Here is a 13,934-nt window from a genome sequence, read left to right as displayed (position 1 = left end):
ATAGTTTATACATAATAACTAGCACTTTAAGATTATTAGAATGATATTGGTAGAAAAAAATTAAAAGCTAAATTATTTCTTGCTCTCTCACTACTTGTAGTAAGGGTAAAACTCAAGATAGATAGATATAATTATGTAAATATTCCATTATTAGTCTCAAGCATCCAGCAGGTTCCAAACCAACTGGCAATGCTTAGGCCCCAAATAATATACTCTGATTTATTGTTTCTTTCCTTTGCCAACCTTATTCTCCTCAGGCAGTAGCAAACTGTGGGTATTGCAGCATAGCAACGCTATATCACATCTTAAGAAGTAACATACAGCACATAGCTATACCAAAGCCGAAAAGGAAAATTTCTTTTCAAAAAATTTTTGGTCAAGGTTCAGCTGGGGAAATCTACTGACCCACTTTGAAATTAAAATGTTACTTTAGTGTGGTTCGCGCCCACCCGTGGGCGCGCGCGCGCGCGCGCGCACACACACACACACGGAATTTTCCACTGAGGTTGCATATAGTAGCATATTAAAGCTCTGTCAATGACACCCGAATCACCATCCCTAAGGCAAGAATACGCATGCTGAGTTCAGGTTGCTCACTAATTACCCTGAATTTATTTTAACCTTAAATCTTCTAAAAAATATATGATTATAGGAAATCCAAGTCTGCAGTTAAACTAGAACATCATAATCATTTCTAGGAGTCATCTCAGTTTCCTTTTCTTTCTTTTTTTGCAGTAAGTATTTCTGAGTTAACATTACAAATGCAATCATCACAACAGTAAATCTTCATTTTCAAAGCAGTATCAACTTAATGTTACAAAGAAATAACAGACAAGTCATTACTTTCATTATTGCGAGCTGAGACGTTTAGCCCAAACCATGATAGGTATTGTGCATATAATATAATGTTATTATGGAATAAAGAAACGTCATGATATATCTATGTTTTTACTTACCAGTTGTTTCCACAATGCCTTCTAGGATGACGACAATCTCGAACTGTTCAGTTTGCATGCTTCGCTGGGATAGGTCATAAAAGGGGCTTTTGGCATCAATCACGTGGCAAATCGTGAGGGGGGAAACAAGAAAAAGTTGATCTGCCCCTGTACTAAAACCTACATCCAGTTCAAGTTGATCAAGGGGAAGGAACTCACCCTCAGGTGTCTGCCGAGACTAGACAAGCACACAGAAAAAGAGAAGAAATCACCACTTGTACTGAAATTTGCAAGGCAGCCCAACAGTAATTTACATCATTGCCAACATTCTGCACTATCAATCATCTGCAACAAAATCCAAACAAATCATTATGCAGCTATGTTCTAGCAAATGGGCCGAAATCCCACATAGCTCATGCGGAACATACATGCATTATTTATAATACACGACTTACTATAATTACCAGTCCCTAACTCATGAGCTTTGGAGAAATGCCTGGTCCAACAATGGCTGTTAACACAAACTGTGGAACTAAGTGTATATGTGCTACTGCTTGACATAAATCACTAAATGATAATGCACTACACGCCAGATGTTTTTTCCTCCCAAAGCAAATAAGTAGGCAATTCTTACGGAGTTTGTTAAAGCTAAAAAAGGTTGATCATAATTTAAAAACAGATTTATTGCATTATTACAAAGCAAACATAGTAATTTATTTTTCCAGGACCTTTGAAAAGTAACAAATAGATAGAAACTAGAATAGAATAGTGAAGATGTTATCATATTGAATAATGTTATGTACACAACAGCTCACATAATAAAAATAAAGGCAGATGCTGTTAACTAGTGGCTTTCGAACTACTAGTAATAAACTGCATTAAAGTTATTTCTCTTTATTTTATAAATTGTAAAATTAGTCAAACTTTGTGCTCAACTGAATTTCTTTAAATCAAAATGCAGTTTAAAAACTCTGTATTAGACAAACTTGTAGTTTACTAAAACTTTCACATGGCAGTGGCACTCAGTATCAGTATAAATAGCTTAATTCAACAAACTGCTTGCATGCTAAAAAAAATTAAATACGATTATTAACAATTAGCAAACCATGAAAATAAACTTATCTTTCTTTTCTATTCATTTTTCATATATGTTGCTTATAAGGATCATGATAAGCAAATATTTATATGATGATGTTGATAAAATAAAAGCTGGGTTAAAAAAATCAGGGTGGAGGGAGGCTTGCTGCTGGTTGAATGGGGTTTGGAAGAATCCAGTATATTTTAAGAGACTCTTTGCAAAGCAAATTTAATAAACAAAACAGACTCTGCAACACTGGTCTGTCCAATGAATCGGTAGACTGAAGACAAAATCCTTACTTTCAGAGTTCCCGGAAAGACACTGGCTTTGTAAACGAGCCTGAAAATACTGAAAAATATGGTTTAGTAAGCTGTTCTCCACAGCAAAACAAAACCAGGAGTTCCAAGTTGGTGGCAAATTGTTACCGCAGCAATTGCAGAGTCTCAAAAGCAGAACTAGTCAATTAGAGAGGCTACTTTGTAATTAGTGATACTCAGGAGTTTTATTTGTGTAGAAAAAAAGTCCAATGAAAATATTGAGACTATTTTTCTTCTCTGCCTTATGACTAGTTGATTAAAAATTTAAAAAGAAGAAGAAAATGATTACTGACAAGAAAAAAAAAAACATGGAAAAACCTGATGGTGCAAAAATAAAAACAGCAGCTCTAACAACCAATGTTGGAGAAAACTAGTCATTTCTAAGCCAGTAGAATTCATTTAGCTTTCTATATATATTCTCAAATTGGTAAAATACAGATGAGACCAGCATCTTTGCAAATACACAGTTGTATAACATGTATTGATTAATGTAACAAAATAAAAGTCAAACACAAAACAAAAATAAATAAAAACAAAAAATCCTGGGTCATTGTTCTCTCACCTACTAAGAAACCGGTGCTATATAAACACAAGGTGGTATTCTGACATTTATAATTAATGATCAGAATTTGGGTCATTTTACCAACTATTCTAAGCTCTGCTTTTTCTGCATGAAATAAAAATATTCACAAACATAATTTTTAAACTCAGTTTCCCATTTATTTTAAAATAATTTCCCCCAAAGAAGATATATTTTTCTAATTTTTATATACGTACGCCAAGGCTAAAATTCATCTCCCTTACTTATATATTTGTTATTTATACTTGCACCTCATTCTTAGAGTAGCCATTAGCTTCTATATTCTCTGCTCATTCAATAACCCATGAAAAAGAAGTGGCCTAGAAACAGATAGGCTATCAGGAGAATGCCAACCTAGAATAAGAAATATTTTATTTTTAGCAAAGCAGTTAATTCATATGTAGGTAATTGAGACTTAAATATGCATGAATCTGTTCCATTAACGTCCATAACGTTCCAGATTCCACATTATCTTTCGATTTTAAAAATGTGTTCCATATACTCAAAATTATGCCTATACCCCTTCCCAAATGCTTTATATCCTATCCAAGTCTTGGCAGAAACAAAGTTGACAACTGCACCTATTTTGTGATACTATGGGGAAAATAATACTTCATTTCTTTGAAAGATGTTTTCCACACTTACATCTTTTTTCCGATAAGTGAAATTCCCTACTTATTCACTAAAAATTATTTTCCAGTGGATAAATTTAATCTTACTTTAAATGACACTGAGGTACTACATACAACCACAATTTTATCTTTCACGTCTTCTTCCTTTTTGTTAGGCCAACAGATATTTCAACTATCAATATGCTTACCTCCCTGATTTTTGTTTGCTTCTCTGACTCTGTAATAGACTGGGAAGCCTATTACTCACTGTGAATTAAAGAGAAAGCTTTTCTGTTTAGAGGAGGAAAGGGTGTTTGGCAGGTGCCTGGAGCACTGGAATTGTTTGAAGTCTGAGCTCCTGGGCAGAGCAAGGTTATCTTATCAATACTCAGGCAAATAGGATGTCCCAGAACCTGACATATCTCTACCAAATACATTTGCAGAAGCATGCACATTCTACTCTAGGTTTACAAGGAATTCTAATCTAGGCTTTTCTAATTCTGGGGCAATTCCAGAGATTTTTCTGGAGCAAGGGGGGAAAAGAAGCATATGTAAGTTATACTCTCTCAACTGGTATAAGTGGAGTTAGAGAACTTTTGTTCAAGGAACTGTAACACATACATAAAAGATACAAAGGAAAAAGAGGAGTTATGGATGTGCCTTTATAAAATTAAACTGTGATCTGTACCTTGAGTATGTAATAAATCAGTAGCAATGATATTTCATCCATTTCTAGTTCTCTTATTTAGATACCAATTACCATATTTCACCCAGAAATTTTGATAATAGGCATAAAAAATGTAGGTAAAAACCAATTTAACCTTTATTTATTATGTCATCTTAAGAATTATGATAAAAGAAGAAATCTTTCATTAGTAGAGCAGTTTGTCCCTGGTCTACATTATCTCCTCTTGTTCTATAAGCCTCCTAATTCCAAAAGGGAACACAGAACCATGACCTTTTCCTGGATAATATGTAAATAGATACAGTCGAGATCAACAACAATTCTAAACAATTGCTTAAGGTGAAGAGTGATACAATAAATTATTAAAATTTCTAAGGTTGACTTTACTTGATGAAATAATCATTTAAAATCTTGAAACTATTGAATAAATAAGTGGGGAAAAGGTGGAAGGGAAAACAGTTCATGGAAAATTGGTAATTCTTAAAAATTTAGAACATAATTTGAAAACACTAGCACTTGAGAATAACTTAACATACAACTTTTATTATCAATTGTATGAAATATTTTGGGGAAGGAAATAAAGATTTTTCTGCCATTTTAAAGACTTTCTGGTTGGTTGCATTATAGGAAATTCTGAGAGTTAAGACAAAACTCAAGGAACTCTAAGGCATAAAGTTTGTTTAAATTTAGTGTCCAAAAACATTATAAGTAGAACCTCCTGGATTTTTTGAAATGATTGTGTGCAATTTAGATTTTGGCAATAATTTCTAAGTTATTCTTTGTAATAAAAATATTGCTATTGAAAGGTAGTATTTCTATTACACACACTTTAATTATATGCCACATGGATATATGTCTAGAACTTAAGGTTTGTGCCTCATTTTATAGTTACGTGTACTAATTTCAAAGAAGCAGCTAATGTCAAATGACTTTGAACTCCCTTAGAGTCCAAAAAGGCCTGCAAGATAATGAATTACAACTTCTGACTACAGGTGGAAAAGGAATCAAAAGTCACAGATGCCTAGAAGGGATTATTATCATCATGTACTTTACAGACAAACAGCTTTCTTATTACAGATAAAGGACTGTAGCGTATGTATCCAAAGACAAAGACACATACACACACACACACACACACACACACACACACACACACACACACACACTCTGGATACACATTTAGAACTGCCCTTGGCATAAGGAGATCCACATTTCGCCATCCTCCTTCTGGGATATTTGTGATCAGTTGCCCACATTCATTCAGCAGGGACACACTTCACCAATACAATCAATCTCTTTGCTGCCTTTCTCCCATCTCTCCAACCCATTATTGTGTTCTAATTATAGCCATTGTGCTCTTTCCTAGCTCGGAGGGAAGCTAGGGGAATTTAAAAAAAAAAAAAATTTAATCTCTAACATCTGACTCTTGAGATGTACTTCTATAATATTCTAAGGCTTGATCCACCCCCCACCACCACCACCACTTTTCACACGTACCTACTGGAAAATGTAATGAGGACCAGTGGTCCAGAAAGGAAAACATAGTTGAAGACAGAGAGGGCAGCCCTTCTTGCCTACCACCTCCCCACCATTTTATCTGTAATGTCACTTCTCCTCTTTAAATGTGCAGTGTGTGTGTGTGTGTGTGTGTGTGTGTGTGTGTGTGTTGAATATATGCTGAAGTCAGAAATAAAATTACATGCAATGAGGTCAGAGTACTACGTGGAATCTAAAATTTGGAAATGAGCCAAAAGCAGGTACCAGTATGAAGAACAACAATGCCTTGTGACTCAAAGCATTTCTGGCAATGATTTTGGGACTCAGACCAAAATTAAAGTCAGGTAGAAGAAAGTGTGGACCTAGAATTTCATCTGGACTGTCTACAGTTGTACGTTTCTTTTGACTTCTTATAAATTTATTTATTTTATTTATTTATTTTTGGCTGCTTTGGGTCTTCATTGCTGTGCACGGGCTTTCTCTAGATGCGGCGAGCCGGCTCCTCGGTGCAGTGCATGGGCTTCTCGTTGCAGTGGCTTCTCTTGTTGCAGAGCACGAGCTCTAGACACGCAGGCTTCAGTAGTTGTGGCACGCGGGCTCAGTAATTGTGGCTCATGGGCTCTAGAGTGCAGGCTCAGTAGTTGTGGTGCATGGGCTTAGTTGCTCCACGGCATGTGGGATCGTCCTGGACCAGGGCTTGAACCTGTGTCCCCTGCATTGGCAGGAGGATTCTTAACCACTGCGCCACCAGGGAACTCCCCTCTTTTGACTCCTTAAGTTTGAAATTCCATCAATACACAGGTGGAAAAAAATATGACCAACATCAAGGCTAAAATAAAGATTTTTAATGCTAAGCCAATTATCCCATAAAAATATATTCACTTTTATGAAAAGAAAGTAACTTATGGATGGAATGTAATTTATCCTGTAATAAATTTTGTGAGGCTTCTATACTATTTAAATGAAAGAACAGCTTTATAATTCCTTGAGGACTTTTTATGGAATTTATAATAATAACTGTGGACAGGATTTGTAACCCTACTTGCACATTCCCCTCCTACTCAGCAAACAAACACCCTCAAATCCATCAAGTGCTTTTTCCTGCTTCTCTTCATCATTTGTTCTTACCTACTACTGTTTATTTTTGGGTCTTTATGTCCCTATTTCTGTTCACACTGTATTCCCCTGAGCACAAGCCACCCTGTCCTTTTCAGGAACCATATTAAAAATAAAAAACAAAACAAACAAAACAACATATTACTACTATTTAAAAGAAGAATAGTAATTATAGTCTTTAAAATGAACCCAAGTTCTATACCTATTACAGAATTACTGTACTTGTGTCAGAGAAGGCAAAGCTAGACTCCATAGAAACTGTACTTTCTTTTTCAAAGACATAATAAACCCACCTAAAAACACTCACTGACCATTATAAGATCTAGCCCTAAGAGTTCTGGGGTACTCAGTCTTAGACTCCTTGAATCTTTTTACTAACCACTTGTACGATGTTCAGAAGAAGAGTTTTTTAATAGATATTCACTTGTGAATTAATTTTTTAAAGGAGATAACTAATGATCTCAAGATTAAAACTAAAGTGCAAATTGACCAAGACCAATTGGAGAAAAGAGTCAGTCATACAGAATAGGGTCATATAGAGTCAAAACCGTAATTGCATTAAAGTGCAAGGTATGGAATGAAGGCAAACTAATAAATATATGAAAAAATCAGGAATCAAGTGGTCCAGGAATCACTGTGGTTAAAAGATTAACAAAATATTAAGATATATGAAAAAAATGATGAGCTTGTTAGTTTTGCAGATGCAATTTTGTTTTTTATTGCATCTGCACTGGATCACATTCATATGAGGAAACTAGATAGCATCCAATTCTGAGTATCCATATAAATGGAGAATAGAAAAGATGAGTATAAAAATAATGTATGTGATATATTAGAAGATAACTGGGCATCATTACCTTTCATTAGGTGAAAGTTAAGGGTTGCATAGCTGACATCCTAGGAAAGGAAGATGATGACTATATGCCATGAATAAAAATATGAAGATATAAAATTATACTTCCATGAGAAAAATTTAACCTTACCTCTTAATTTCAAAATATATATCTAACAATAACTGATTTTATGTTTACTTTATGTAAATAAGGTTTGACTGAGTGTCTATATATATATATACACACACATATGTATACATGTAACTGGGATGGTTTTTGGATAATAAGTGTGCAAATTCTTGAATAATGTATCAAAAAGTTTAAATCTTTCCCTAATAAGATGGAAGTCTAGGCCAGTCAACCATTAGTATTAGATTTGTAGGAAAGAGTGAGATTTCCAAATCCTTTAAACCCAACACTGAATTACAGGGTCCAATGTATCAACCATTAGTCTCAACTCCTTAATCCAAGCATTTTTATTAAAATTTTAAACTAGATGTCATATTAACTTAACATGACCTTGCTATTCATTAGTTCCTATATTTTAGGTTAAAAAAATTAAATTCAAATAAAACATCTTCATGGGGATGAAAAGAGGAAAAGAGAAAGAACATTCATCTTAAAAGAGCTTTCTAGAGCTGTATTCATAATAACATTATAAATTTTAAAGAATAACTTCCAATTATATTCTTAAATTTTTATTTAATCTGCTTTCTTTTTTTCTAAGTTAAAAAAGGACTGATTGCTCCAAGCATAAAGTTGGAAGATCTATAATTAAAAATTGAAATAAATTTCAGTATTTGCAAGCTTGGAAGATGGGAATAGAGTTGAAATAAAATTTGCTTTCATATAAGTTAACAACAATTAAAAATTAGAGAAGTTATAAGAGAAAAACTTCCATCAAGACACAGAATTCAAAAAAAAAAAATACACAGAAAACTTCACAGTAGCCAGGATTAGAAAGTCATATGCATGTTCTTATTTTTCTATTCTTTACAAGAATAGAAGTGCTTTAAATCATCAAATGTAATTCTTATAGTAATACTGATAAATAAGCTTTTATTTAGCAAATAAGAAAACAGCAATAGAAAAATATAAATGAAATTAAATTAGGTAATAGGAAGAACTCATATAGACTGTAATTACTGTTATTAAATATTATGGTTTTGTTGCCTTAAAATTCTATGTATTTCTCTGTATTAAAGATACATAAATTTTACATTTAAAATGTCAAACATGGGTTAAGAGAAGAAACTGAATATGTGTAATAATATTTAGTAAGGATGTATAAGACCACTATCAAAATATTACTGCTTTAAGATCTTGGTATAGCTTCTCTTTAAAAATATAACTGGCTGTTTTGGATCACTTCATCTCAGTCCCTAAAAGAAAATGAGAGTCACTTATTAAAGGCAAATCTTCCCTCTGATTTTGCCGAATGTTATTAGTTTCCTAATAAAACATGGCTCCTTTTAAATGAAGTCTAAGGAAATGACAAGAGCTATGAGAATTCATTTTAATCACCATGGCTACAGGACAAATCAACTTCAAGCAAACTACAGCAACTGGTTGGATGAAGAGCTGCCACTGATCAACCCTCTCCCCTCACAAAAAAAGCAGGACAGAATTTCACCGTAATTTTGTTTAAATATAAATTGACTCCACATGCCAATTGTTTTTACTTTTAGCACTGACATCTTCCCAACAAATCAAAAGTAAAAAGTTTTATAAGAACATTATACATATTGTTTTAATTAGATGTTTTTATCACCTTGTGTTAATATAGCACCTTGCTCCAAGTTTGCCAACAGTAGAAATCTTTTTTTTTGTTTGATCAGGACACTCCTTGTGGTATATGTGATACTTGCATAAAAATCACTATCAGTGTCCTGAACCACTGTAGACACTGGGTGCTTCAGATTCACTACAACTTTGTAAAAAAACAAAAACAAAAACAAGAACCTACTGTGTAGATTAATTCTAATTATTTCTGATTTTGTTAAAATAAAATTTGATAGTCTAAAAACATCTAAATATGTTTCCTCAAAAAGATATTTGTTTTAATAAACGTATTTATATGTTTGAAAAACTAGAGAACAGCAATAACTGACCTTTAAAGTCTAATTTTAAGTTTCCAATACACCAATCAAGATGATAAACTACTCTTCAGTAACAATCTCAAAGTGACACATGAACATGGATTCCACGACAGAGACTTTTGCACTACATTTACAAAGTGTTGCTGGTAGGCCTAACCTAAAAAGAGAGTTATATATCTTGTTCTATTCATAGAAATAGGCACATACAACAAACACCCCTGCAACAAACATGTCTACAACATGTTTAGCCTGATCCAAACAACTCAGTTCAAATGTGGTCCATAGCATGATACTAAGTTAAATTAAAAAAAAATTACATGCAGCCCATTGGAGTTAATTATAAAGAATATGATCTACTCAAATTATGTATTCACCATTATCTTAATTAACATATACAGCAGAACCAGGTTGAAAATTTTCCAGTAAGCTATACACAATTAGTTTGTTTACTGTCTGTAGCATAGTAAATATGCATATGATGTGGAGTGACAGGACAACTGAGCTGCTTTAAGTCCAACACTATACTGAGCAAGATGGTCAAGAATAATTAGGGTAAGACCTTGTAAATGAGTAATGAAAATGACACAAGAGACAAATTTTTTTTAAAGCACATTGGACCACTTTTAACTACCATATAAACTGAGGCTGTGTAAAACGATAGAGGACCTGTAGAGTAAAATTGAAATCTCAAAGGCAAAATCTCAACTTAAATATTTCAGGTTTTCATTTTATTAATGCTAAGTTCTGAATGGGGCTATGGTTCTTCCATGCAATCTCAGATAAATTTTTAAGACTGTATTGAGGTCATCTTTTCAATTTATGAACATTTGAAAACTAAGGCAAATCCCTCAAAAAGATGGATTGTAAAGAACACATAGAGAACTGGGCTCATATCCCTCATTCCTAGACTCTAATTGGATGAGTGATTAGAGTGGGCTTCTCTTCTTGTTTGTAGTGGTGCCCTCTAACGACTAGATGGACCTTGCTTTAATAATCACTCCATGAGCAATTTCTTTTAGCATTTACACTGCTGATGGTAGGAAGCAATCTTATTTAATGGATGCTGAAAAGCTTCAAGTGAAATCTGTAATTGACAAAGGCTTCATACAAACAGGCAATTAAGAATAAAATTAATAAGAGACTCTACAGGAAAAGCACTCACGCTTTCACAGAATATTTCTCTAGGAAAATATTTGGTAAAAATAAAACTTGAAAACAACCAGGTGTTGTTTTTCCACTTTATAAACTGCTTCTCTGGTCTGTGTACTTGTTAAAAAAGATGACCACAGATAGAGTTAGAATAAATGTTCTTGGGTCTGAAGGAATAATCCACCTGCTAAATACTACTAGGGGGAAAAAAAGAAATTAAAAAAAAAGAAAGAAAGAAAAGCCCTAAGTGAAAATTAAAGCAATTTCAGCACCTTTTTCTTCAAACTAAAAGCTGTTCAGTTTTAATACTTCAAGTTTACTGGAGTAGCCTATTGACAACAACTCAAAAGCTCTCCAAAGAGCAAAGCAGCAAGGGTAGGAAGGAGAATAGGGCACTCGTGTACCTCAGAGGTCCAGGAGCCAACACCACTCCGCTGGCGTTACTAGTCCAGAAAGTGACACAAATACATCCGACGAATATAAATAAGAATAAAATAAAATAAATAAGAGCACGAGAGTGGGTGGGAAAAGAACAGAACTGTCAGTTGTACTCTCTTTGCCCAGTCCTCCACGCCCTCCCCAGCTCCCAAACAAGGAAGTTTACCTGTGGCTTTAGGCAAGCCTAGGAGCCTGAGGGTGGCTCTCAGGTGAGTTAATTCCCAGGTTTGAGGGCTGGCGGTCGCCAGGTGGGGAGGGGGCGGGTAGCACTTACTTTGAGCAGCTTACAGCGTATCTGCGCGGAGACCATATGGCTGTTGCGCAGGTTGCCCACTCGGAACATGAGCGTGAGTTTTCCGTCCCTCATAGAGATCACCGCGTGCTCGCTAAACATCAGGGTCTCCGCGCGCTTCTTGGGCTGGGACATCTTGATGAACATGCAGCCTATGAGGAAGGCGTCCACGATGGAGCCGAGAATGGACTGGAAGAGGAAGAGGATGATGCCCTCGGGGCACTTGTCGGTGATGTAGCGGTAGCCATAGCCGATGGTGGCCTCGGTCTCGATGAAGAAGAGGAAGGCCGAAGGGAAGTTATAGACGTTGGCCACGCAGGGCGTGTAGTTGCCGACGTGGGCTTTGTTCAGGTCGCCCCGAGTGTAGGCAATCACCCACCACATGGACGCCATGAAGAGCCAGGCCACGGTGTAGGTGAGAATGAAGATGAAGAGGTTCCAGCGCCACTTGAGGTCCACCAGGGTGGTGAAGAGGTCCGAGAGGTAGCGGCTCGTCTCACTGCCCAGGTTGCCGTGCTGGACATTGCACCGGCCGTTCTTGTCCACGAACCGCTGTCGCTTCTTCTTGGGCACAAGCTGCTGCTGCGGGCCCTGGCCCGGCCCCTGGGGCTGCAAGCCCGAGCCGCTGGACGAGGTGGTCACTACCTGGTAATCGTCCCCAAATTTCCTTCGGAGTGCAGACATAATACGGAGGGGCGAGCCAGATTCAAACGCGAAGCGAAGGCGCAGGAGCCGAGCGCTGCAAACCAGCACCAATGAGGAGGTGGGAGCGGGAGAGAAAGGGGGGACGAACGCCTGCGTGCCCGGGGCGGGGGGCGCACCCGGCAGGTAGCTGCGGTCTCTGCCCCCCGCAGACGCCTCTCCTCCCCTGGGACGGAGGCTTTCTCTCCACGCTGAGTCTTAAAACAAAAAAAGTGTTCTCCCACACTCAAGGCAGGAGGGCTGCAAGGACCAGGAACCCGAGCGCAAATGTGCCCCCAAGCTTTTCGAGGCCTCTCTTTTCTTCCCTCACCACCGGCATCCCGGGGGCCCCCTCTTGCCTTCCCACAGCCCTCCTGACTCTCCTGCAGCGCTCCCAAACTGACAGTTTTAAGACTGATGGCCAACTCGCCGGGCTGCCGAAGCGGCGCTACCTGCTCGGACCAGACCCTCCCCCCCTCCCCGCCGCTTCCCGATCGCCCGCCCTGCGGGACGGCTCCCGGCTCCCTCCGGCGCTCCCGCCTCCTATCTTTTGGCCCAAATCCCGCCCAAAGGCATGTCTGCCGGGCACGGGTACAGCAGCCCCTACCCACGCCCTCCGGGCTCAGAGTCCCCGCTCCGGACTCCGGAGACGCGTCCGCCTGCCGTCCGCGGGCCGCTGAGTTTCCGCGGGCGCCACCGGGGCCCTCAGGCCGCCCCCGAGCGCTGCAGAGACGCGGCGGTGCGCTAAAGCCGAGCACTCACCCAAGGCGAGAGCGCAGGAGGCGGCGCGGCCGGCGGCAGCGGCAGCCTGGCCTCGCACTCTGCCCTGAAGGCGGTTTTCCTCGCCCCTACTTTTCCTGGGGCACCACGACGGGCGCCAACGCCGGTCCCCCAAGCTCCGCACCTTCCTGAGGGCACCGCGCTGCCCCCCACCAGAAGGATCCTGGCGCGCCGGGCACAGAACGACTTGGGAGCGGGACTCGGGGGTTCCTTGGCGCCGTGCTCTCCCAGCAGGCGACAACGGTGCAGCTGTAGGGGGTTTGAGCCTCGGGATGCGGGTCAGACTCTCAGGTGAAATACCAGCTCCGCTCCAGCTTTTCCTCTGCTTCACGGTTCCTGCCTTGTCCTCGCCCCTCCTCGGTCCCCCGCTCCCTGTCCGCGTCTCTGTGGCCCCGGTTAGATGAAGCGAGGCTCGAGCAGGGGGCGGCGGGAGAGCGGTGTGTGTGTTGGTGCTTGTGATCCGCTGCAGAGCCGCGCTAGCCCCGCCTGTCCCTGCCTTCCTCCACTGTTTCACCAGCCTGAATTGCACCTCCGCGCCTCAGTTGAGCCTGCAGTGTCTGGCAGCTCAGGAAAAAGCGAGCCCCTCCAATGAGAAGCGACTCTAAATCTGCTCCCAAAGGAACTCTCCTTCCTCGCCCCCCTGCCTCAGGCAGAAAGCCCCCAGCAAGCAGCAAATGTGCTCTTTGAAAGGAGAGAAGTACGATATGCCTCTCTAACTAGGGCTCTCGTGTAAACGGATGCCTGGGTTTGAGGATGCATCATAAACAGGGATCCCGACTGGCTTCGAGATAAGCCTGTTCAGAACTCAGAGTTGCAAGTAGCAGAGGGGGCTCAAGATGGGAA

The 13,934-nt window shown here is 39.0% G+C and overlaps 1 protein-coding gene across 2 annotated transcripts in view; it reads right to left on the bottom strand.

The window, feature by feature from the left end:
- The window catches only part of KCNJ3 (potassium inwardly rectifying channel subfamily J member 3), a 159,666-nt gene extending 147,351 nt beyond the window's left edge, over positions 1–12,315 (bottom strand). The window contains exons 1-2 of one of the 2 annotated variants that reach the window (XM_004276799.3): positions 11,613–12,315; positions 957–1,173 (exon numbers count right to left, since the gene is read on the bottom strand). In XM_004276799.3, the coding sequence (XP_004276847.1) occupies positions 957–1,173; positions 11,613–12,314 (919 nt within the window). In that variant the 5' untranslated portion in view covers position 12,315. The remainder of the gene's footprint in view (positions 1–956; positions 1,174–11,612) is intronic. The other variant, XM_004276800.3, reaches the window with a different exon arrangement.
- Between the last annotated feature and the right edge of the window lie 1,619 nt (positions 12,316–13,934).

Source organism: Orcinus orca, chromosome 7 (genome assembly GCF_937001465.1).
Source record: "Orcinus orca chromosome 7, mOrcOrc1.1, whole genome shotgun sequence".
Classification (NCBI taxonomy): domain Eukaryota; kingdom Metazoa; phylum Chordata; class Mammalia; order Artiodactyla; family Delphinidae; genus Orcinus; species Orcinus orca.
The sequence above is the reverse complement of the archived record's forward strand: the minus strand, read 5'-3'. Positions and strand labels throughout refer to the sequence as shown.